The sequence below is a fragment of the Suricata suricatta genome, chromosome X (assembly GCF_006229205.1).
Source record: "Suricata suricatta isolate VVHF042 chromosome X, meerkat_22Aug2017_6uvM2_HiC, whole genome shotgun sequence".
NCBI classification, from domain to species: Eukaryota; Metazoa; Chordata; class Mammalia; order Carnivora; family Herpestidae; genus Suricata; species Suricata suricatta.
Window position 1 is genome coordinate 12,040,210 of NC_043717.1, and position 23,323 is coordinate 12,063,532.

General features: G+C 42.8%; 1 protein-coding gene and 1 pseudogene across 2 annotated transcripts in view; one reads left to right on the forward strand and one right to left on the reverse strand.

Moving 5' to 3' along the window:
* CTPS2 (CTP synthase 2) overlaps positions 1-23,323 on the reverse strand; it is a 94,735-nt gene that overhangs the window by 70,759 nt on the left and 653 nt on the right. The window contains exons 1-5 of one of the 2 annotated variants that reach the window (XM_029930729.1): positions 19,763-19,886; positions 16,772-16,976; positions 10,033-10,203; positions 8,398-8,498; positions 35-151 (exon numbers count right to left, since the gene is read on the reverse strand). In XM_029930729.1, the coding sequence (XP_029786589.1) occupies positions 35-151; positions 8,398-8,498; positions 10,033-10,203; positions 16,772-16,976; positions 19,763-19,765 (597 nt within the window). In that variant the 5' untranslated portion in view covers positions 19,766-19,886. Of the gene's footprint in view, positions 1-34; positions 152-8,397; positions 8,499-10,032; positions 10,204-16,771; positions 16,977-19,762; positions 19,887-23,323 lie in introns of those variants that run through there. The other variant, XM_029930728.1, reaches the window with a different exon arrangement.
* On the forward strand, positions 15,616-15,756 carry LOC115284548 (annotated as a pseudogene).

A 23,323-nucleotide genomic window follows, 5' to 3' on the forward strand; every position in this document is an offset into this window, starting at 1 on the left:
ATTTGCTGTCTATATACTTATCTGGAAAGCTCACCTGTGGAACAAGGCTAACATGAATATTGCAGAAATTCTCTCTTTTTGCTTTAAACTGGAATTGTCTGAATGCTTCCACAAACGGCATCCCTTCAATGTCTCCAATGGTGCCACCCAACTAGGAATGGAAACACACACACACACACACACACAAGTGATCTTTCACAATATACAGACTAACAGAAACATTAATAAACAGAGTGCAAGACAGGGCACGCCTGCGTGGCTTACTCAGTTAAGCATCCGACTCTTAATTTTGGCTCAGGTCATGATCTCACGGTGCGTGGGTTTGAGCCCTGTGTCAGGCTCTGTGATGGCAGCGTGGAGCCTGCTTGGAATTCTCTCTCCCTCTCTCTCTGCCCCTCCCCCACTCAATGTCTCCCTGTCTCTCTCTCTCTCTCTCTCAAAATAAATAAATAAACTTAAAAAAATAAACAGAGCACAAAAACAAAGGTTTATACATATACTAAAAATCATTGAATTGTATACTTAAAGCAGGTGAAATTTATGATATATAAACTAAACCTCATAAAGCTGTTTGACATGAAAAAGAAAAGCACTGTACATTTTTCTTCTTTTATAGTTTATTGTCAAGTTGGTTTCCATGTAACACCCAGTGCTCATCCCCACAAATGCCTCCTCCATGCCCATAAACCCCTTCCCCTCCCCCTCCCCAATCCACCCTCAGTTTGTTCTCAGTATTCAAGAGTCTTTCATGATTTGCCTCCCTCCCTCTCCCCAACTATTTTCCCCCTTTTCCTCCCCCATAGTCCTCTGCTAAGTTTCTCCTGTTACACTTATGAGTGCAAATATATGGTATCTGTCCTTCTCCGCCTGACTTATTTCGCTTAGCATGACACCCTCGAGGTCCATCCATGTTGCTACCAATGGCCATATTTCATTCTTTCTCATTGCCATGTAGTACTCCATTGTATACGTACACCACATCTTCTTGCTCCACTCATCAGTTAATGGACATTTAGGCTCTTTCCATGATTTGGCGATTGTTGAAAGTGTTGCTATGAGCATTGGGGCACATGAAAAGCAATGTACATTTAAGAGGGAGATGAAGCAAAGGAAAGAGAAAATGGAGACTGGAAAGTAAACTAAGAAGAAAGGATGTAACATAACCGGGTAAACAGGTAAGTGAATAAGCAGAGAACAGCAAGAAGGGAAAAGAAAACGGAGTACCCGAGTGGCTCCGTTGGTTGAGCATCTGACTATTGATTTCGGTTCAGTTCATGATCAATCCCTGAGTCCAACTCTGCACTGGCTGTGGAGCCTGTGTGAGGTTTTCTCTCTCCCTCTGACCCTCTCCCAGGCTTGATCGATCGATCTCTCTCTTTCTTTCTCTCTCTCTCTCTCTCTCCCTTTCTCTCTCAAATTAAAAAAGGATGGGGTGAGGAAGAAAGTGACATCAAGGACGGCACTAAGAATGACCTGATTCATAGGGTGCCTGGGTGGCCCAGTCAGTTGAGCATCCAACTTCGGATCAGGTTGTAATCTCATAGTTCGTGCATTTGAGCCCCACATGAGACTCACTGCTTCCGATCCCCTACCCCCTTCTCTCTGCCCCTCCCCTGCTCATGTCCTCTCTCTCTCTCAAAAATAAAAAAAATAAAACATTAAAAAAAATAAAGAAGGACCTGATTCCTGTGTTATAAGATCCTCTTGTGTGGAGATACGGACTAAGTTAAGTAAATGATTTCTGCTATCACCGGTTCACTTGGATTTTACAGAGAGTAAACCCCCTTCAAAAAATGGGGAACTATTATAAAGCTGTCAACCCTTCATCTCACCAAGACTGAAAAAACAGTTTACCAAAAAAGGAAGGCTTTAAGAGAAGGGAATTCATAAGCAGATAGAAAGGTCCAGAATATAGGCCACTGAGGAATGAGATCAGCTAGTTTCTACCAGTGGTCCACTGGCCGGTAGAATTCAAACCCAGTGACTATGTGAGAAAGGGAAGAGCCACGTGGCTCTGCCTGGGATGAAATATCTCGTGCGCGCTCTGTCTCTCTCACTCTCTCCCCCTCTCCATGTACACACACACACACACACACACACACACACACACACACACACACCCCTGCATGCATCTGAGCACTTCTCCTTGCGACGGTGGTATTACTAGAGTTAAGCAACTGCTATTGAAACATGATGGTTTTCTGAAACAGTAGTCCTGACAGTGGAATCCTTTGATAAATGTTAGCTTAATTTACAATGTGCTCCCAGCAAGTAATGCATTTTAAAGTAAGCATTTAACCAGGGGGTGGTAAACTGCAGCCTGCAGCTTCTTTTTATATATAAAGTTTTATTGATTGGCCAGAGGCATGGCCATTTGTTTACATATTGTCTGTAGCCGCTTTCACACCCCAAAGGCAGAGTTGGGTAGCTATGACAGAGACTCTGTCACCCACAAAGCTAACCATATCTACTATCTGGCCTTTTATAGAAAAAAAATTGGCTGACCCTGCCCCCCGCCCCATCTAAATGGCCTCCTAGCTTCTCCCCTCTCCTATCCTACAACTAAATCATTCGTCACACACCAGCAGAGGGACCGTATAAAAACTCAGAATATTAAAACAAAACAAAACCTCACAATATTTCTCTCCTGTGCTTACGCCCTCAGTGGCTCACTGCTTCACCAAAAATAAAATCTAAATTCCTTTAGGCAGCCAACCAAAGGCCCTACAGGATCTGGTCTTTGCTTAGGGTTCTAATATCATCTCACGCCCCTGCTCACAGCCCTCCTCACCGCCCCCACCCCCTGCCTGTGTGCTTCAGCCCCACTGGATTTTCAGGCCCTCACATGGGCCACTCTCTTCTTCCTGCCCCTTAAGCTCTCTTCCTCTCCTTCTTTATTTACATCCATCTCTTCTTTATCCTTCAGCCTCAAAGACCATGTCTTCCTCAAAAAGCCAGACCTTGACCACCACCTCGAGCAGCCTCCCTCCCACCGCACCTATCACAGCACTGTGTCCGTGGCCTTCCTACGGAAGTCGGCACCAAGTCGGCACCGGGTGCCATTATTTCACGTGCATTCTTGTTTCCTGCCACCAGCTCTAAGCCCCAGGAGAGTAGGAACAGACCGAGCTGCCCTGCCCCCCACCTTACCTCTGGCACAAGCCCAGCTCCCTGCACACGGCACTGGAGTTGAAGGGGTTCAGGACAGGTCTCCCAGAAGTAGGCCACTTTGCCGTGATGATTTTGAATCAAAAGCAATCAAACCCCAGCAGATTCAGGAAAAGCTCTTCACCTCCCCCTCAACTGCCTAAATTTACATTGGAGAGCGGAGGATCCCCATCCCAGGAAGAAAGCTACTACCAGAGAGCCCCATGACCTAAGAAAGTTAGCTGCATAACAGGGAAGTCATTGTTTTCCAAACTCTCCTCTGCCTCCCTGCACATGGCCTTCCTCCCTTTGTATCCTCTAGGCTTCTACCCGTCTCCTTGGTTCAGGGTGTTACATAAGCCTCATTTTGCCTGACTGCTTGGGAATCCCTCATGTTTATACAGATTTTCTGTATGTATGTAATTCAGCCTTTGATTTTCTCCAGTTAATGTTTCCTGTCAATTTGATACTTAGACCAACAAGAAGAACCTTGAAGGGTAACAGTAAAATTGTCCCTCTCCTACAGCATTTAGCTTAGCGGTCATCTCATGGAAGAAGGGTCTCAAAATTCAATATGAGCCCTAGGTGACAGCATTCTAGTACCTGTCACTGTAACTGCAACAGAATCAAACTAAGAAATCTCGAGAGTACAGTGTTACAGAAAAGAAAATGATTCTTTACTAATTTTAAGTCCGATAACAAAACATAATTAAAATTCAAGCTACCTGGGTGTGGATGGGTAGAAATATACAACCTTTCGGTCGGAGAATGACAAACTTATTACGAAAATCCTAGAAATATCACATGCAATCAGGAAATTGGCAAGGGATGAGGGACTTAAGTGCTCACCAACTGCAACGCACCAGAATCTAATGGGAAAATTTTTTAGGAAAGAAAAAGGTCTCTGCACTGAAACTAAACCATATAGGGACATCTGTTTTTTCATAGGTGTACTCTGGTAATCTACAGGCAATCTGAAAAAGGAGGCAAGAAGCTTTAAGCACTATCCACTTCTGCCCTCACATGGCTTAGAGTGGTACTGCAAGTCTCGGCCAATTTGGAAGATCCCATTACCACTCCTCTGTCTCCTGATTAGCAACCATCATTGTCATCAGAAACCTTCCGTGTTGCGACTACAATACTCCTAAATTCATTATTTCCCCCACACAACAAGAAAAATATCAGCCACAACAATATTTTAAGATTTATCCAAAGTTGAAATCAAGGGGCACCTGGGTGGCTCAGTCGGTTGAGCGACCAACTTTGTCTGGGGGTCATGATCTCACGGTTCATGGGTTTGAGCCCCGCTTGGGGCTCTGTGCTGACATCTCAGGTCCTGGAGCCTGCTTCAGATTCTGTGTCTCCCTCTCTCTCTCTGACCCTCCCCTGCTCACACTGTGTCTCTTTCTCTCTCAAAAATAAATGAAAACATTTTAAAAATTAAAAAAAAAAAGTTGAAATCGAAGCAACAGCAAATTTATGAGACGTGCAATGTCTGTTTTGCCTTTACGGAAATAATTCCTCTTTTTTGAAAGAGAGAGAGAAAAAAGAAGCTTTTTATTCCTTTAAGCCAGGCATAAATTATTCCAGGTTTATGTGGAGATAACCTGGACTAATACAAATAAAGCCTGTCAGCTCCACAGGTCTGAGAGGTAAGAGCGTCACAAAAAGGCTTTGGAGACATTTAAACAGCTTCTACACGCTTAAAACTGAAAATCAGCTTGGTGGTCTTTTTTTCAAAAGCTTAAATCGTGCACAAACACAAATACTGAGCACAACTTAGAACGAACCCAAAAGGTTGCCTGATCTAGTGTCCATTAAGCAAATATAAAAATGTCAGCGTGATATGAAGACACAGTTTTGCTGGGGACAACTTGTCACAGTTTCTCCATTTCCACGAAATTAAAAACGAAGATGAGGAGTCCTGTAGCATAGGACTTGGGTCATATTTGCCTTCCTATGCCTAGCAGCAAGCATTGGGACCAGTGCCTAGTAAGCGCTAAATTAATGTTCTTTTAAGCTAAACAAATCAATTCAAGAACAGGATTAAAATTAATATCAAAGAACACAGGCAAAAAAAAAAAAGAACAATATGCAAGTATAGGTCTAAAATGTTTGCTTGTTTGACGGGATGGAAATTTCAGTTTAATTTGAGATGTCACTGAGAATTCTTGATTTTATGGTACAAGTGGAATCTTTAACAATTAGAGGCTAAATCTATAGTATGCATCTTTGTAAAATGATGACAGAGAATCAGGTGTGCTGGCCCTGGAAGGAAACATAAAAGCTTTCTTAAAGGATGATTCTCAAAAAACAATAGCTAAGGGGTGTCTGAGTGGCTCAGTTGGTTAAGCATCTGACTTCGGCTCAGGTCATGATCTCACAGTATGTGAGTTCAAACCCTGCATCAGGCTCTGTGCTGACAGCTCAGAGCCTGGAGCCTGCTTCGGATTCTGTGTCTCCCTCTCTCTGCTCCTCCCCCACTCACACTCTGTCTCTTTCTCAAAAATAAAAATAAATAAATATAAAAAACTGTTTTAATGTTATTTCAGCATATCACCAATTTTTAAACTTAGTAGTTTTTTTTATTTTGTTTTTTAATTTGAGAGATAAAGAGAGAGAGTGCATGTGAGTTTGGGATAGGAGAAAAGGGGGAGAGAAAGAATCTTTTTTTTTTAATTTACTTTTGAGACAGAGAGAAAGCACGGGCTGGGGAGGGGGCAGAGAGAGAGGGAGACAGGAACTGAAGTGAGCTCCGAGCGGTCAGCACAGAACAACCTTATGCTGAACTTTAAGGTACTTAAATTGCTAAGTGGCATCTTCAAGCGGACATTAGCAAATAGTTTTGCTAAAGTCAAAAATCATGCACATGGTTAAAAATTTTAGGGGCCTGGCGCGCCTGGCTGGCTCAGTCAGTAGAGCATGCAACTCTTCATCTCAGGGTTGTGAGTTCAAGCTCCACGTTGGGCAAAGAGCAGATTTCTTCTGCTAGTTTCTTCCGCATCTCTAAACACCGTCTCACTTGACTCTTTCTTAACTTGCCCATTCCAGACACCTTCTAAAAAACCCAAGTGGATTTCCTCCTGTGACGGACGAAGCCATAGCTCTCTGCCTTCCCATCCCCAGACCGCAATCTCAATTGTTGGTTCTATGGGCTATTTTTTAAAAACCTAAAACTGCATAAACAGAGTGACCATGTACGTCTCCTTCAGTGTAGAATCATGCTATGTCCAGGTTCTCATATCAGATGCTATTCTTCCTGGCACTTTTATCCACCTTGTCTTACACTCTTTGCCTTTATCACTGTCTCAATCTGTTTGCAAACTGGTCCCTGTATTAGATATTAAATATGTTTTAAAAAAAGCCAGCCTAGTTATACAGGTATGTTCAGTTTACGCAACTTCGTCAAGTTATATTCCTATGATATGTGCACTTTTCTGTGTTTGTGTGATACTCCAATTTTTTTTATGTTTATTTATTATAGATACAGAGAGAAACAGAGCATGAGTGGGGGAGGCGCAGCGAGAGGAGACACAGAATCTGAAACAGGCTCCAGGCTCTGAGCTGTCAGCACAGTACCAACATGGGGCTCAAACCCACGAACCGTGAGATCATAACCTGAGCCAAACCCAGACGTTTAATCAACTGAGCCACCCAGGCGCCCCTAATTTTAAAAAATTCTAAAGAAAGCACCCTCTTTTTTTCCTCATAAATTGTGAAGGAAGAAATAGCAAGGGAGAGAAACTTTTGCAGAGCACACTAATACATTCATATACAGTTTAACATACTTAATAGTATACTGGTATAGCAGTACGATAGTTAACAAATGATAGCACAAGTTTATCAGCTCTGTTAACAAAATGGATCTTGCCAATAGCACATGTATCTGCTGACATTGACAATGATGACAGTAATAACAGCTCACATGTTTATGAACACTTCCTGAATGTCAGACATGCCAAGTGCTTTATATAATTGCACCTAATCCTCCCAACAACCCTGTTAATATCATCTGCTTTGTATTACAATATTACATTATTATCATGTTATAGATGAATGCACTGGAGCTTTGAGAAGTGATTTGCCACAAGGCACACAGGCATCTTCATTATGGCCAGTAATTTTTGAGTACGTACTATAGATCTGACACCATTCGAAGCACAAGTATATTGCCTTATTTAAGTCTCAAAACATTATCCCCATTTAGCAGATGAGTAAACGGAGGCACACAGAAACACACTTGTCCAAGGTCATCCAGCTAGTAAGGTGCGCCGCTTGGCTATGAACCGAAGCCATCCGGCTCCGGATTCTTAACCACTACACTACATACCACTTGGAAGTCACAACAGAAACCTGAACTTGTGCAGGCGGTGTGTAGGAACTAAACTGTTCATTATTCTGCTGTCCTTCCTAGCAATTGGGTCAACTGACATTTAGATCAGAAGTACATGCATGTTCCCATTCATTGAGAGGAAGGGAAACAGTAAACAAATAACAAGTTCAAATACTATGTTCTTTCTTTAAGCAGGTAATACTCACTTCTCACTTCCAGATTGCCTCCACCATCAGATTTCCCTAACTCAGTCTCTCTCTACTTCCAGAGCACTTTGAAAACACAGATGACCTTTGAACAACATGGGTTCGGACTGTATGGGTTCACTTATACATGGATTTTTAAAATAAATACAGTACCGTAAACAGATTTTCTCTTCCTTGTGATTTTCTTACTAACATTTCTTTTCTCTAGCTTACTTTATTATAAGAATATAGTACATAATACATACACGAAGTATGTGCTAATTGCCTGCATATGTTATTGGTGAGGGTTCTGGTCGACAGTAGGCTGTTAGTGGTTAAGTTTGGGGAAAGTCAAAGCTGTACGTGGATATACATGGATATTTTCAACCGGGGATGAGGGGAGAAGCCAGCGTCCTTAATCCCCAAATTGAGCAAGGGTCAACTGTACTCAACTAGCACTCACCAAAATGCATCGTGCGACTGAGTTCTCTCCATATGCAGGTTGCCGCGCACCAACCCCAGGAGGACTCACCGTTTTTAATGCCGATCTTGCCCGCTGATCTGGGACCACCAGAACGGGGACCATCCCTGTCACTCCCTGCTGTAATCTCACCTCCCAGCACAGTGTCTAGCACATAGGAGGCCATCTATACATCTGTGTTGAATGACTGAAGAGTAGATGCTTAAAAACCCAGAAGTATAGAAGTGTATTAAAAAAAATTCCATGCTTGCCTCAATAACGCATATTTGGGGCTCTTCCTTATGACCATCCACAGACACCATAGCTTGATTCATAACCCACTCCTGGACAGCATCAGTAATGTGAGGGACAACTGTAGAAAGAAGGAATAATTAGCACGAAAGCTTATTTCATGGTCATGGGCAGAAGAAAGGATCGTATTCGTGTATTTAGACCTCCCAAATAACCTGAAAGCTCCTTGGCAAATGAGACAAACTACATTTCTCATGTGATTATCCATCTCACTGAACTTAATATTATAGGCACAAAACAGGTTTAATCACTCAAATGTTATGTCATTTCTAGTGAAACTGACCAACCGCAGAGAACAAGAAATAGAAAGCAGAAATGCCACGTGTGATTCAACTTGAAACGCCCATAATGCCAACTAGAAACTCCAAGGAGGGCTGTCAAGGGTCCTGTATGCTGGACCTCACGGGGAAGAAAGACACAGAGTGGTCCGGCACTGCAGCCCACCAGCCAGTGGGGAGGGGTCTGCTCCAGATGTAGATGAGACCTTCATGTTGACCGGGGGCCTGTGGCTGCTCATGGTAGCTGAAGAGGCCAAAAGGTGACAACCCAGCAAGGATTTGAGGCCCAGAGGTCCCTAGGGTGGTGAGCAGGCCTACAGCTTGTGATGTCTGCTAAAGAGACAGAAAGGCAACATCCTCGCGGGTACAGCCAACTAACCTAATGGGCTACACGAAGCAGGAATGTCACCCACTGGGAAGCTGATCGAGGAAGCTCTACCTCCCACCTGCCGCTCCCTTGAGGAGGCAGGAAGTCATCACCGATTGGTGCATCTGGAACAACCCACGTTACATGCAGCAACTCTCCCTCCCATGAGTCCTCCCAGGATCTGCACTCGGGGGAAAACTTAGAAAGCACAAGCATAGGTGAGATCTAAGCCACACCATCCAGTTTCAGTAATAACACAGCTGATGGTTTGATCTCCATCCGTCCAACCCCAATGTCTACTTCTCAGCTGGTTCCAATGTGTAAGTGATTTCAAAGAGATGGCAAATGATCATCATCACTCTACCATGTGGGAACGTATGAACACAAGACTTGGTGGGGATGGAGAGGAGAGAAGGGAGGACAGAGGTCTCTCTTAAGACAAAAGAGAATCCTATCGCTCAGGAAAAGGGTTGGTAAAAAAGGCTCAGACCATACTAGCAGCCACTCCAGTTCAATCCCCCAGTCCATCCCCAAGGTTGGCCTTTAAAAGGGAGTAGGTATGATCCATGCAAATATACAAGAAAAGAGACAGACAAAATAAAAACAACCCCAAAAATTCTGCACCTCAATCAGGTGAAGGTGATGACTATGGTTCTCCTTGGATTTTATACATAAAAGCTAAAGACAGATATATGGGCTAGGGAAAACAATGACATTAATAAACAAAAAGACGGAAGAAAATACAATCAAGAACATGGAGGGTGAAGTGGACACCTCTGAATAAAACAGAGGGGGAAAAACAACAAACAAAAATAAAAAAAATTTTAAACATAAAAATAAAAATAAAACAACAACTTGTAGAGTTCAGGCACGTCCTCCTCTTCATATCTATTCTGAGCGGGGTGTGGGTGCTCAGCACACAAGGCTCGCTAAGCTTTCTGGAAGAGTACCTTGCACTGTTTTCCCCAGGTAATCGCCACGCCGCTCCTTATTGATCACATGCTGATATATCTTCCCAGTGGTGATATTGTTGTTTCTATAAAGGTTAATATCCAAGAACCGTTCATAATTTCCAAGATCTAAATCAACTTCTCCACCATCATTTAAGACAAATACTTCACCTAAGATTTAAAAAAAAAAAGACAATGTAAATATTAAAAATTTGCTTTCGGGGTGCCAGGCCGGCTCAGTTGGTGAAGCACGCAAGTCCTGGTCTCAGGGTGGTGAGTTCGAGCCCCACATTACGTAAATAGCAATTTACTTCACAGCATGAGTATCCTGGAGTCCGGAATTAGCATAGAAACGTCTTAATTCCCACCTCAGGAATCTTAAGCCACAATGAAACAGACAGTACATGAAAAGCAGGGCCCCAGCAGGTGGACAGGGCAACTTAGTTAAAGGGAGGCAAAAAAGCCAGGCTGGCTGCACAACACCTGAAAAAGGACAGAGAAAAAGAATCACACAAGGACAATTGTGCTGACGATTGCGTATGTCCCCAGGTCTCTGCAGTTTTTGAGGGCAGTGTTTGGGAGTCCAGTGTTCAAAAACCACCTTATAAGAATTGAACTTCTCCGTGATTAAGAAAATCCTATCATTTACTCCTATTTCAAAATGTTCACAGCAATAAATAAGGTTGGTTAGCTTATAAACCAAATCAGAAACCTTTTTTTTCAAGGTTATTTATTTATTTTGAGAGAGAGAGAAATAGCGTACAAGCAGAGGAGTAGCAGAGAGAGGGAGAGAGGGAGTCCCAAGCAGGCTCTGCACTGTCAGCACAGAGCCAGAAGCGGGGCTCGAACTTATGAACTGTGAGATCCTGACCTGAGCCGAAGTCAAGAGTCGGATGCTTAACTGACTGAGACACCCAGGCACCCCTTTTATACCCTCATTTTTGTCTCCCTTATAAGGTACCTAAGTGATATCAGAAGGATCTCTAAAAACAAAAGAGCACGCTGATGAAATCGCACTGTTTTCACATTTCCCAAATTCCATTTCCAGTCCAAATTCCACTGTCTCATGTTAATTAGGAACCACCAACCTATAGGAGTCTTTTTACTTTGATCATCTTGACTTCTGACATACAAGAGAAGATCTCTGAAATCTCTTTAGTTAGTTCAGGCCAAACCCAGTTTGGCAACACTGCAAGTGCCTATGGCAAAGGTCTTGAATTTTTAAAGTCCTGAAATTTTAAATTCCTAAAATGTTAGAAGTATGCATGCATTATATTCCTAGGAGAGAAAGACAAACTGTGGATGACAAGTCTTTAAAACAGATTGTGGGGCGCCTGAGGGGCTCAGTCAGTTAAGCGTCTGACTGGCTCAGGTCACGATCCCACAGTTTGTGAGTTTGAGCCCTGCGTGGAGCTCTTTGCTGACAGCTGGGAGCCTGGAACCTGCTTCGGTTTCTGTGTCTCCCTCTCTCTCTGTTCGTACCCTGCTTGTGCTCTGTCTGTGTCTCTCTCAAAAAGAAATCAAGGTTAAAAAATAATAACAATTTTAAAAATAAATAAATAAAACAGGCTACATTAGATTTAATGGAATTATAATAAAAATTCCAACAGATTTTTTTCAACTTGAGGATGACCCTAAAGTTAATTTGCTAGAAAAGCAGGTCATTACCAAAACGAAGCACACAAAAAATAATAAAAGCCCTTATAATGAATAACAGTGAGAAAAGGAAGACGGAAATACATATGCATACCTATATTTCAATATATATAAAGATGCAATAAGATGTCAGCAATGTACAGAACCAAAACAGCCAAGAAGCTCCCTATTACATAAAAGAATTTAATATAGGACCTGAAAATAATAAAACCTAAGAGCAACACAAATCAAAGGAAATAAGACACTCAGAAACAAATTTCAAAGAAGTGTAGGGCCTATATTAAGAAAACTTAACAACCTTACGTCAAAGACAAAAAAGATGGTATGAAAATAAGGAAAGCTGCTTCTAAAGCTCCTGAACCGGCCAGTCAATATTTTCAGTGTTTAATTCTTCCCTAATAATTCATAAACGTAAAAAAAATTTTTGTCGAAAACTCCAATGCAATTTCTTATAAAGTTGGACAAAATGGTTCCTAAGTTAATTCTGTAGACAACAAACATTTTGAGGTTCAGAAAAAAACAAAGGAAGAAGAAAAGGAATATGGCGAGCTATGACCTACTTGATAATACAATGCTGCAGCTATTAAAACGATAGGCAGGAATAAACACAGAAGTCTGGAACAGAACAGAGGACAAAGTAGAGACAAAAATGTAGTACATAATAAAAGGTGGCATTTCCAGTCAGCAAAAAAGGGATGAAATCTTTGATAAATGCCATTAGGAATAGTCGGCTAATCAGGAAAAAAATTAGAAAAAAATTATGTTACATCCTCATCTCACACAAAATTAAATTCTAGATGTGTTCTCAATGTCAAAGTAAAAGCAAAGGAAGCTGTAAAAGTCCCAGAAGAAAATATAGATGAGTATTTAAATATTCCTGTGGCAGAGAAGTCTGAAGTGACATCAAAGGCAAAAACCATAAAGGAAACAGTTGATACATTTAATCACATAAATGGCAAGTTGAAATTCATCAGTAACTAACAGAGGTAATATTAAGGTAAATGTCAAATACAGTAAAACTATATACATATAGTTAATACACTTTACACAAAGTATTCTTGAAATCATATAAAAAGTCCAAAGGGGGGGCGCCTGGGTGGCTCAGTTGGTTAAGTGTCCGACTTCAGCTCAGGTCACGATCTAGTGGTCTGTGAGTTAGAGCCCCACGTCGGGCTCTGTGCTGACAGCTCAGAGCCTGGAGCCTGCTTCAGATTCTCTCTCTCTCTCTCTCTCTCTCTCTCTCTCTCTCTCTCTCTCTGCCCACCCTGCTCACACTCTGTCTCTGTCTCTCTCAAAAATAAATAAACATTAAAAAAAATTTTTTTAATCTACTTAAAAAAACAGTCCAAAGGAAAATTGGCATGACACATGGCATTAAGTCAATTTTGCTAAGTACCAAACAACCCTAAAATCTTAGTAACTTACAAAACACTTATTGATTTCTCCCTTGTGTTACATGGGGGCTGTGTAGCAATTGTGAGTCTACTCGGCCTCATTCTTGGACCCAGACTAAAGAAGAAACCCCTACACTGGGCACGCAGTTCTCATGGCAAAGAGCAGAAGCACCAAAGAGACAGAGCCAGATCATGCCAAGGCACTGAAAATTTCTGCTTCAACAAGGCACATTCACTAATGTCTTCTAGGGAAAAACTAATCACGTGGCCAAATAAGGTGACCAATCTCTCGGGTTTACCCAGGACTAATAGGGTTCCCAGGGCTTAGACTTTCACTTTCAAAACCATGAAAATTCCAAACAAACCAGGACGTGTTAACCACGGTACAAGACCAAAGTCCAAAGTCAATGGCACAAGGAAATTTACTCCACAGAAGGAAGTTGGGTTAGAGTTTCAAACAAAAATATAATCTACCATCATCTTGAATAAGTCATTCCACAGACAAAAATGAAAATCAAAGAAATCTAAATTAGAACAATGAGATACCTTTTTGTTGTTGTTTTTTAGGTTTCTCTCAGGTTAGTAAAGTTTAAAAAGAATAATATTCAGCAGGGATATTAAAAAAACAGCCCTTGGGGCGCCTGGGTGGCTCAGTCAGCTCAGGTCATGATCTCGCAGTTTGTAGGTTCAAGCCCTGCATCGGGCTCTGTGCTGACAGTTCAGAGCCTGGAGCCTGCTTCGGATTCTGTGTCTCCCTCTCTCTCTGACCCTCCCTTGTTTGTACTCTGTCTCTCTCTGTCTCAAAAATAAACATTAAAAATTTTTTTTAAAAAACAGCCCTTATGCAGTTGATGTGTATATAAATTAGGCAGATATACAGCCTTCATCAGAAAATTCTTAGAGGGGCACCTGGGTGGCTCAGTCGGTTGAGTGTACAGCTTTGGCTTAGGTCATGATCTCATGGTTTGTGGGTTCAAGCCCCACATCGGGCTCTGTGCTGAATGTTTGCTCAGAACCTGGAGCCTGCTTCGGACTCTGTGTCTCCCTCTCTCTCTGCCCCTCGTCTGCTTTAGCTCTCAAAATAAATAAATGTAAAAAAAAATTTTTTTTTTAAAGAAAATTCTTAGAAACAAGGTAGAAGTAGAAACTTGACATTTTTCAGATTATGGAAAGGTAATATAGAAAAGTTTCCATACATTAGAAAACACTTCAAATGCAAATACATCCCAAGTGAAATAAAGAACTGAACACATTCCAAGGCACCTGGGTGGCTCAGTAGGTTAACTGGCTGACTCTGGATTTCGCTCAGGTCATGATCTTACAGTTCATGAGTTAAAACCCCACATCAGGATCTGTGCTAACAGTGTGGAACTTGCTTGGGATCCTCTCTCTTCTCTCTCTTTTCTCTCTCTCTCTCTCTCTCTATTTCAAAATAAATAAGTAAACCTTATTTAAGAAAAAAAAGAATCACAAACACATTCCAAGTAGATAAAGACTAGAAATAGCCACAGCGTTATGAAGATTTTTTTCATTTTCAAAACTTTTGAAAATAGACTACAAATAGCCACAAACTTAAGAAGAATTCTAAGTTTCAGAACTTTTTGGATTTTAGAGTTATAGATAAGGGATCATGAACCTAAAAACCTTTGGTACTATACATTATACATCAAAAGCCTGAAAAGCATATGTGACATCAAAAATTCTGCACCTAGGCATTTTTTAAAAACATAAGATTTCAAGATTTCCATCACAGTGTTGTTTATAATATCAATACACTGGAAATTATTTCCTATTATTGTACAGATTATGGGTGGCCTATAAGAGTATAAAATATATATAAATGTGCACAGTACACTTGTTGTAAAAAGTAGATTAAAAACTAGTGTGACTGTAAGATTCAACTAATTTGAAGTTCAAAAAAAAAAGCAAAAGTAATGTCTGGAGTTAATCCTTACTAAATGTCGAAGAGTTTGAAGAACATGGAATAAGGAAGCATTTTCCTAATTGTTGAAAAATAACTCAATGCTCATCTATCCCTACTAGTAGGTTCCGCAGCGTCTTACACAACATGCAGTGTATTATGTACTGCGTAATAAAAACAAGATGAGGGGCGCTCAGTCGGTTAAGCGTCCGGCTTCGGCTCAGGTCAGATCTCACAGTTCGTGGGTTCGAGCCTCGCGTCGGGCTCTGTGCTGACAGCTGGCTCAGAGCCTGGAGCCTGTTTCAGATTCTGTATCTCCCTCTCTCTCTCTGACCCTCCCCTGCTCCAGCTGTCTCTCTCTGTCTCTCAAAAATAAAAAGCATTTAAAAAAATTTAATAAAAAAGTAAAAAATAAAAATAACAAGATGAAAAAGTAAAAAAAGAATAAATAAGTTAAAAAGAATAAGCAAAAGTAGTCTATGGTGTTAGAAGACAGGACAGCAGTCAGCTTGGTCGTTTCCGGTGGAGAAAGACCGGAAGGGTCAAAGGGGAGTTTCTGCTTCTTCACCTGGGGTCTGGCTATACAGTATGTTCATCTTATCCTGGGGGTTCATTGCTTCTCGGCCTTTTGGTTAAGATCAAGTGTAGTATCTGTTCTTTTCCTGGGGGGCTCAGTCAGTTAAACATCCAACTTGGGCCCAGGTCATGATCTCCCAGCTCATGACCTTGAGCCCCTCATCGGGCTCTCTGCTATCAGCACAAAGTCCACCTTGAATCCCCAGTCACCTTCTCTCTCTGCCCCTCCTGTGCTCTCTCAAAAATAAATAAATACTTTTAAAAAAGTAAGTGCTAATACCTTTGAAAAAGTAATTGGCATAATATTAAAATGTCAACATTAATAATAGTTACTCTAGGGGCGCCTGAGTGGATCAGTTGATTAAGTGTCTGACTTCAGCTCAGGTCATCATCTCATGATCCGTGAGTTCAAGCCCCACGTCAGGCTCTGTGCTGACAGCTCAGAGCCAAGAGCTTGCTTCAGATTCTGTCTCCCTCCATCTCTGCCCCTTTCTTGCTCATGCGCACTCTCTCTTTCAAAAATAAATAAACATTAAAATAATAATAATAGGGTCGCCTGGGTGGCTCAGACTTCGGCTCAGGTCATGATCTCACATTTGTGGGTTCTAGCCCCACATTGGGCTCTGTGCTGATAAACTCAGAGCCTGGAGCCTGCTTCTGAGTCTGTCTCCCTCTCTCTGCCCCTCCCCTTCTCATGCTCTATCTCTCTCTGTATCAAAAATAAATAAAACATAAAAAAAAAGAAATCTTTAAAATAATAATAATAATAATAATAATAATAATAGTTACTCCAAGTGCTGGGAAATGGATTGTTTTTGTTTTCTTCATGCCGTTCTATATTGTCAATATAACTGTCAATATGATCCATGTTGTCTGACTTCTTCTCTTAACAATGAAAAGTTAAGAGAACAATATTACCTTTATGATAAAATAAAACAGTACATAATTTGCACCGCAAAAGGTGCAATGAAAATGGTGTCTCATACACTGTTTTCCAAAAGCGTGAACGGATGTGGACTGTCATCTGCATCTGAAAAAGGCATCAACAACCACGAGAACATTCACATGTTCAGAATGTATGACCCAGCAGCCCTACTTCTGGAACTCCATCCTAAAGAAATCACCCCAAATACAAGAAAGAACTGCAATTTAACCCCGTGCTTTATAAGAGGGGGGACGTATTCTCTCATACCGTGTTCATAAGGTGAAAAAGTGCCTGCATCGATGTTAATATAAGGATCAATTTTTATGGCAGTGACTCGGAGTCCACATGATTTTAGAATCATTCCAATGCTGCTTGCAATGATCCCTTTACCGATGCCCGAGATGACCCCTCCAGTGACCAGAATGTACTTCATTGGGAGACGAGTGGCTGGGTGCCAGTCCCCAGATATAATCTGAAAGATAAAATTAAGGGTCAGGGAAGAGAAACATATTCTCCAACCAGTGAAGCAGGAAAGAGTTAAACCAAAATTTCCAAAGCAGACAGCATTTTTCCATATAAAGTAAACTTTTGAAACAAAATCTTATTTTCTGGGTTTTCCATTTTTGTTGGTAAGCAGGAAGCTGGGGATACTTCCTGTGAGCAAAGCGGCTGCATCCATCGCCCTGATTTTCTGTTTACCCCAGCTCTGTCATGTGAAAAACTCTGTTTTTTATCATGAGAAACCAAATTTCTATGGGATTCAGAGGCACGGTAAAATCTTTTTTTAATGTTTATTTATTTTTGGGAGAGAGAGACAGAATGTGAGCAGGAGGGGAGTGGGGGAAGCAGAGAGAGCGAGACAGAGACACAGAATCTAAAGCAAGTTCCAGGCTCTGAGCTGTCAGCACAAATCTTGACACAGGGCCCAAACTCACGGACCATGAGATCATGACCTGAGCCAAAGCCCGACACTTAACCGACTGAGCCACCCACAAGCCCCAGAAGAGACAAGGATCTGAAATAGACTGATCTGTACAGACTGTACCTGGGCAAGTTACTAATCCTTGCTGTGCCTGTTTCGTCATCTGTGAAATGGGATAAAAAAAAAAAACCGGTCCCAGGGTGCCTGGGTAGCTCAGTCAGTTAATCATCCAATTCTTGGTTTCAGCTCATGTCATGATCTCATGTTTTCGTGAGATCAAGCCCCACCTCAGTCTCTGCACTGACAGCACAGAGCCTGCTTGGGAGCTCTCTCCCTGTCTCTGCTCACCACACCCCCCCCAAGATAAATAATTAACTTAAAAAAATAACAGTCCATTGGACCATTATTCAGCACTAACAAGGAATGAACTATCAACCCATGAAACCCAGGTGGGGCGCCTGGGTGGCCTAGTCGGTTAAGCTTCCGACTTCAGCTCAGGTCATGATCTCACGGTTCGTAGGTTTGAGCCCCACGTGGGGCTCTGTGCTGACAGCTGGCTCAGAGCCTGGAACCTGCTTCAGATTCTGTATCTCCCTCTCTCTATGACCCTCCCTGCTCTCACTGCCTCTCTCCGTCTCTCAAAAGTAAATTAAAAACATAAAAAATTTAAAAGAAAAAAAAGAAAATACATGGGGGAACTGCCATGCATATTACCAAGTGAAAGAAGCCAACCGGAAAAGGCTGCATACATACTGTATGATTCCAACTATCTGACATTCTGGAAAGGGCAAAACTACGGAGACACTAAAAATATCAGTGGTTGCCAGGGTTCAGGGGAAGTGAGGGTGAATAGGCAGAGCACAGAGGATCCTTAGGGCAGTGAAACGATTCTGTGTGATACTCTAATGGTGGATACACATCATTATGCATTTGTCCAAACCCACAGAATGTAAAACACCAAAAGTAAACTCCAGTGTAGTCTATGGACTTTGGATGATAATGATGTATCGATGTAGGTTCATCAGTTGTAACAAATGAACCACTCTGGTTCCAGATGTGGGTAGTGGGGAAGGCTGGGCCTGTGGGGGCAGGGGATATATGAGAACACGGTGCTTACTGCTCAGTTTTGCTGTGAACTTAAAATTGCTCGAAAAAACGAAGTCTGGTTTTTTTAAATCAATATTTAAATAAGGCAACATTTAAAAAAAATCTCAGGGCGCACCTGGGTGGCTCAGTCAGTTAAGCGTCCAACTTTGGCTCAGGTCATGATCTCACAGTTCTGACAGCTCAGAGCCTGGAGCCTGCTTTGGATTTTGTGTTTCCATCTGTCTCTGCCCCTCCCCTGCTCGCACTCTGTCCGTCTCTCTCAAAAATAAGCAAACATTTAAAAAAAAGTCCCATAGGTGGTTGCGAGGGTTAAATGAGCTAAAGTATAGAGGAGAGGTCAGCTGATACCCATTCTGATTTTGTAATTTCCTCTACTTTCAAAACAGTCATGATTTGAAGGTGTATAAGCTCCTATCTCACGTCAGAGCTCTGTTAAACTAGTCGGCCATGGTTAGGGCAAGTAAACGGAAGCCATCCAAAATATACATGTCCTGGGGCACCTGGGCAGCTCAGTCGGCTAAGCATCGGACTCTTGACTTCGGCTCAGGTTATGATCTCACAGTTCGTGAGTTCGAGCCCTGCCTCAGACTCTGTGCTGACAGCATGGAGCTTGTTTGGGATTCTCTCTTCCTCCTTCTCTGTTCCTCCCCCACTTCTCCTTCCCACCCTCAAACCCCAAAGTAAGTTTTAAAAAGTACACACACACACATGCCCCATCTCAAATGGCTTCCTTAAGTTCCTGGACCTACCTACCTTTCTCTACACACTACAGGTGATCACATTCAGTGCCATTGTTCCTCTTCCCTAGCTAGCCGGCATTCCATTGACGGTGGCTAGATTTAGCCTAAGATTCACAATCAGTCCAAACCCAGAAAGGTCCACCTGGAGATCCACAATACATCTGAATATCCGCCTCTTTCCACTCCCACTGGCCCAGGCAGTCATTATAGGGGTAATTTCTTTACAGCTCTCCCTTACCCGCCCCCTTGTTGATTTCTTCTGTTTTATTAAGTGCCCCTCTCTAGAGTCAGATAGCCTGGATTCAAATGTTCACTCTTATTTACAGCTAGGACCCTGGGTAACTTCTTAAACTTTTATAAACCTCGAGTTTCTCTACCTGCGCAGTCCATGGAGATAACAATAGTGCCTGCGGTACAGAGGCTTGTGGGCATTTACTAAGTGCCCAAATGCTCACTGAAAGTTAGCATTTTTCACAGCATTCTACTCACCATTCAATCAGCTCACAAATGTTTATTAAACGTCTATTAGGCTTGACAAGTTCCCAGGTCCTGGGGGCTATGGGGGATGAACAAAAAGGCAAGGGCTCTGCCCTCTTGGACTCCACCTTTCCTATGGGATTAAGGGGCAAATTGAAGCCAAGGCCGTTTGGTCAGCTGAAAGAAAAGAATGAATACCAGAGGTCATATCGCCCGAGGCGCAGCTGGGCTAGTCACGGAGCCTGTAGGAGTGCAACTCTCCATTCCCTTACAAGTAACCACAAAATTACCAGGGGTACCTGATGAAATCTCCAACGTAAACACAAAGCAGGATGAAGCACCACCCAGGCACCTGCTGGCATGATCTCATGGCATCCACCTTCTCAGGAGACCCCAGCCCCAAATCTTGCCCTCAAAAACCCTCACTTGCAAACCATTAGGGGGTTAGGGGCTTTAGAGCAGTAGCTCCCCCTTCTCCTAGGTAGCCTCACACCAATAAATAACGTATCTTCCTTCACCGTAAAAGCTCAATGTCAGGCTTTATTGGCTTGCTGCACATGGGGTGCACAAACTCTCATTCGGTTCAGGTACAAAATTAGAGCTGCTGTAAATGTACCTTATACTGGTGTTACGCCCAGATTTTAATATCGCCCCCAAAAAACCAGAGACCGCCAGGGAGGCCGAATCACGCATGCAAAAGCAAAGGGCTTTATTACGGGTTTAGGCTCGCCGGGGCCTAAACTCAGGCTCACAGACTTTACCGGCCTGGTGGATCCATACTGAGAGAGCCCCGAACAAGGGCGGGGTAGGACTTTTAGGAGTTTGGGAAGGGGGAGGTACAGGAAATTGTGACACAGGTACAGTGATCCAATTATTATTACACAATATTGTTGACAGCAGGTTTATCCAATTACAACATTTAGAGTGTTAACCAATCACAGAGTAGACCCAGGACCCAGGACCCTCACGTAGGGTGTAACTAGCTTTAGGCAATAACTGATCTAGGCCTGCCCTTAGGAATGTTAAGGGGATTACAAGGGTGGTCCCTCTTGCCTCGGGCAATGTGTAACCGACTAATAGTTCTGGAGAGACTGACCTTTAGACCTAGTTTAGAGGGGAAACTTAAAGCATCTGCTAGGCTCAGACTCGTGTTCTAACACTGGCACTGTCACACGATTAAAATGACTTCTTGGGGCGCCTGGGTAGCTCAGTCATTAAGCATACCACTTCGGCTAGTCATGCTCTTGGTTCGGCGTTCCAGCCCCTTGTCAGGCTCTGTGCTGACAGCTCGGAGCCTAGAGCCTGCTTTAGCCTCTGTGTCTCCCTCTCTCAGTCCCTCCCCCACTTGCTCTCTGTCTCTCAAAACTAACTAAACATTAAAAAATTTAATAAAAATAAAAATAAATGGCTTCCTGTTTGTGAAAGTTAGCAAAATCGAAAAATGTCATTGAAAAAGAGAGTGCATTCATGTGAAGTCTCATTATGTGATTGTCAAAAAGCCTAAGAATTTTTCATAAAAACTTCCCTTTTATACAAAGATAAAATCAAGTACATTATCTCAACTATATTTTTAAATTGAGATGGATCAAAAGTACATCAAAAAGCGAAATTTTAAAACTTAGGTGGCTGGGCTGTGGGCAGTTACTACTTTTTTATATTTTCAAAGGCACAAGCTAACCTTTTTTAAGCACATCAGATATTTTACAATGTTCTTCTTGAAAATGTAACAATATCAAAGAGATACCGACTCTTTTCTACTTGTAAGCAAGCCAGTAAGTTTGAAACAAAGTTTTTAAAAAAGTTTTCTTAAAGTTTTTTTGTTTTGTTTTGTTTTTTAGAAACAGACAGAGACAGCATGATCAGGGGAGGGTCAGAGAGAGAGGGAGATACAGAATTGGAAGCAGGCTCCAGGCTCTGAGCCAGCTGTCAACACAGAGCCTGACACGGGGCTTGAACCCGTAACTGTGAGATCATGACCTGAGCCGAAGCTGGACACTTAACCAACTGAGCCACCCAGGGCCCCCCCTTTTTTATTTAAATTTTTTTGAACAAAGTTTTAAAACTGCAAGAAAAATCAGGCTCTTCAGGCTACTTCCTTGAATCTATATGTTTTTCCCCCTGTGAAGACGAAGTCTTCATTGACTCTTTTTTTTAATTTGCAGTGAACGGAACCAACTGTTTCTAAAACAGTAATGTGTAGAGCTGCTCTGTCTGCTGTCCAATAAAAATACTACAGGAATCAGCTGTGTAACTTTAAATTTAATAGTAGTAGCCAGATTTAAAAAGTAAAAAGAGGGGTGCCTGGGTGGCTCAGTCGGTTGGGCATCCGACTTCAGCTCAGGTCATGATCTTATGGTCAGTGAGTTCGAGCCGGCATGGGGCTCTGTGCGGACAGCTCACAGCCTGGAGCCTGCTTCAGATTCTGTGTCTTTCTCTCTCTCTGCTCCTCCCTCATTTGCACTCTGTCTCTTAAAGATGAATAAACATTTAAAATAATTTTTTAAGTAAAAAGAATTAGATGAAGTTAATTTAACAATACCTTATTGTATCCAAAATACTATCATTTTAACATATAATCAATATCAGAATTCATTACATCCCTCCCCCTTTTTTAGTGTACTAGTCTTCAAAATTTGGTTATGTCTACTTCCAGCACATCTCAATTCAGACTCATCACATTTCCAACGCTCAAGAGCCACATGTGGCCAGTGGCTACCACACTGGTCAGCTACAGGCCTAGAACAACTAAAAACGTCAGAAGCACCAAGACACACCTTCTCAATGACAGCCACTTAAAACGTAATATTAGTCATAAGAGTACTTCCTGAATGATCCCATTCTATTAAGTTCTAAAGCAGGCAAAACTAAGCTATTATAGAAATCAGGCAAGTGGCGGGGGGGGGGGTGTGTGGATTGACTCAAAAGGGGCACGAGGGAACTTTCTGGGGTGATGTAAATGGTTTGCGTCCAAGTTGGGGTAGTGATCACAAGGGTGTATAATTTGTCAAATCCTTGATCTGCACCCTTAAAATGGGCGCATTTTGTTGCATGTAAATTACACATCAAATCCGTAAAAACTGTTGCAAAACGAAAGCTATTTTGTAACAGCTGCGTACTCAGCCATAGTGCGCCCTAAGCGGCAATTCTGGGGGAAATGCTAGGGTCCTTGTTTAAGAAGTGCACTAGGCGGGGGAAGGGACGGAAAGGCCATTTCACTCCACGCGGGGCTTCACTTCCGCCAACGCCATCTCGGGGCTCTCCGGTCTCCCGAGGCCAGGGAGAAATGGGGCTCGGGGCGCAGCCGGCCCTTGCGCCCCCTTCCGAGGCCCGTGCGGGGAGAAGCGCACCCAGGGGACACGACGCTCCGGAGCCCGGATCGCGGGGCCGCCGCACGGCGGGTTCCGACGGCACGGGGCGCAGGCAGGGCAGCCCAGGCCCCCACCCGTCCGCCGGCAGTCTGCGTGTGCGGGGACGCGCCCGGCTCCGGCCCCTCTCCGACTCGGCGCCGGCGCCATCGGCGAGGGGACAAAGGCACCGGCCCCACGTGCGCGCCGGGGCTGGGGGCGCGGAGGC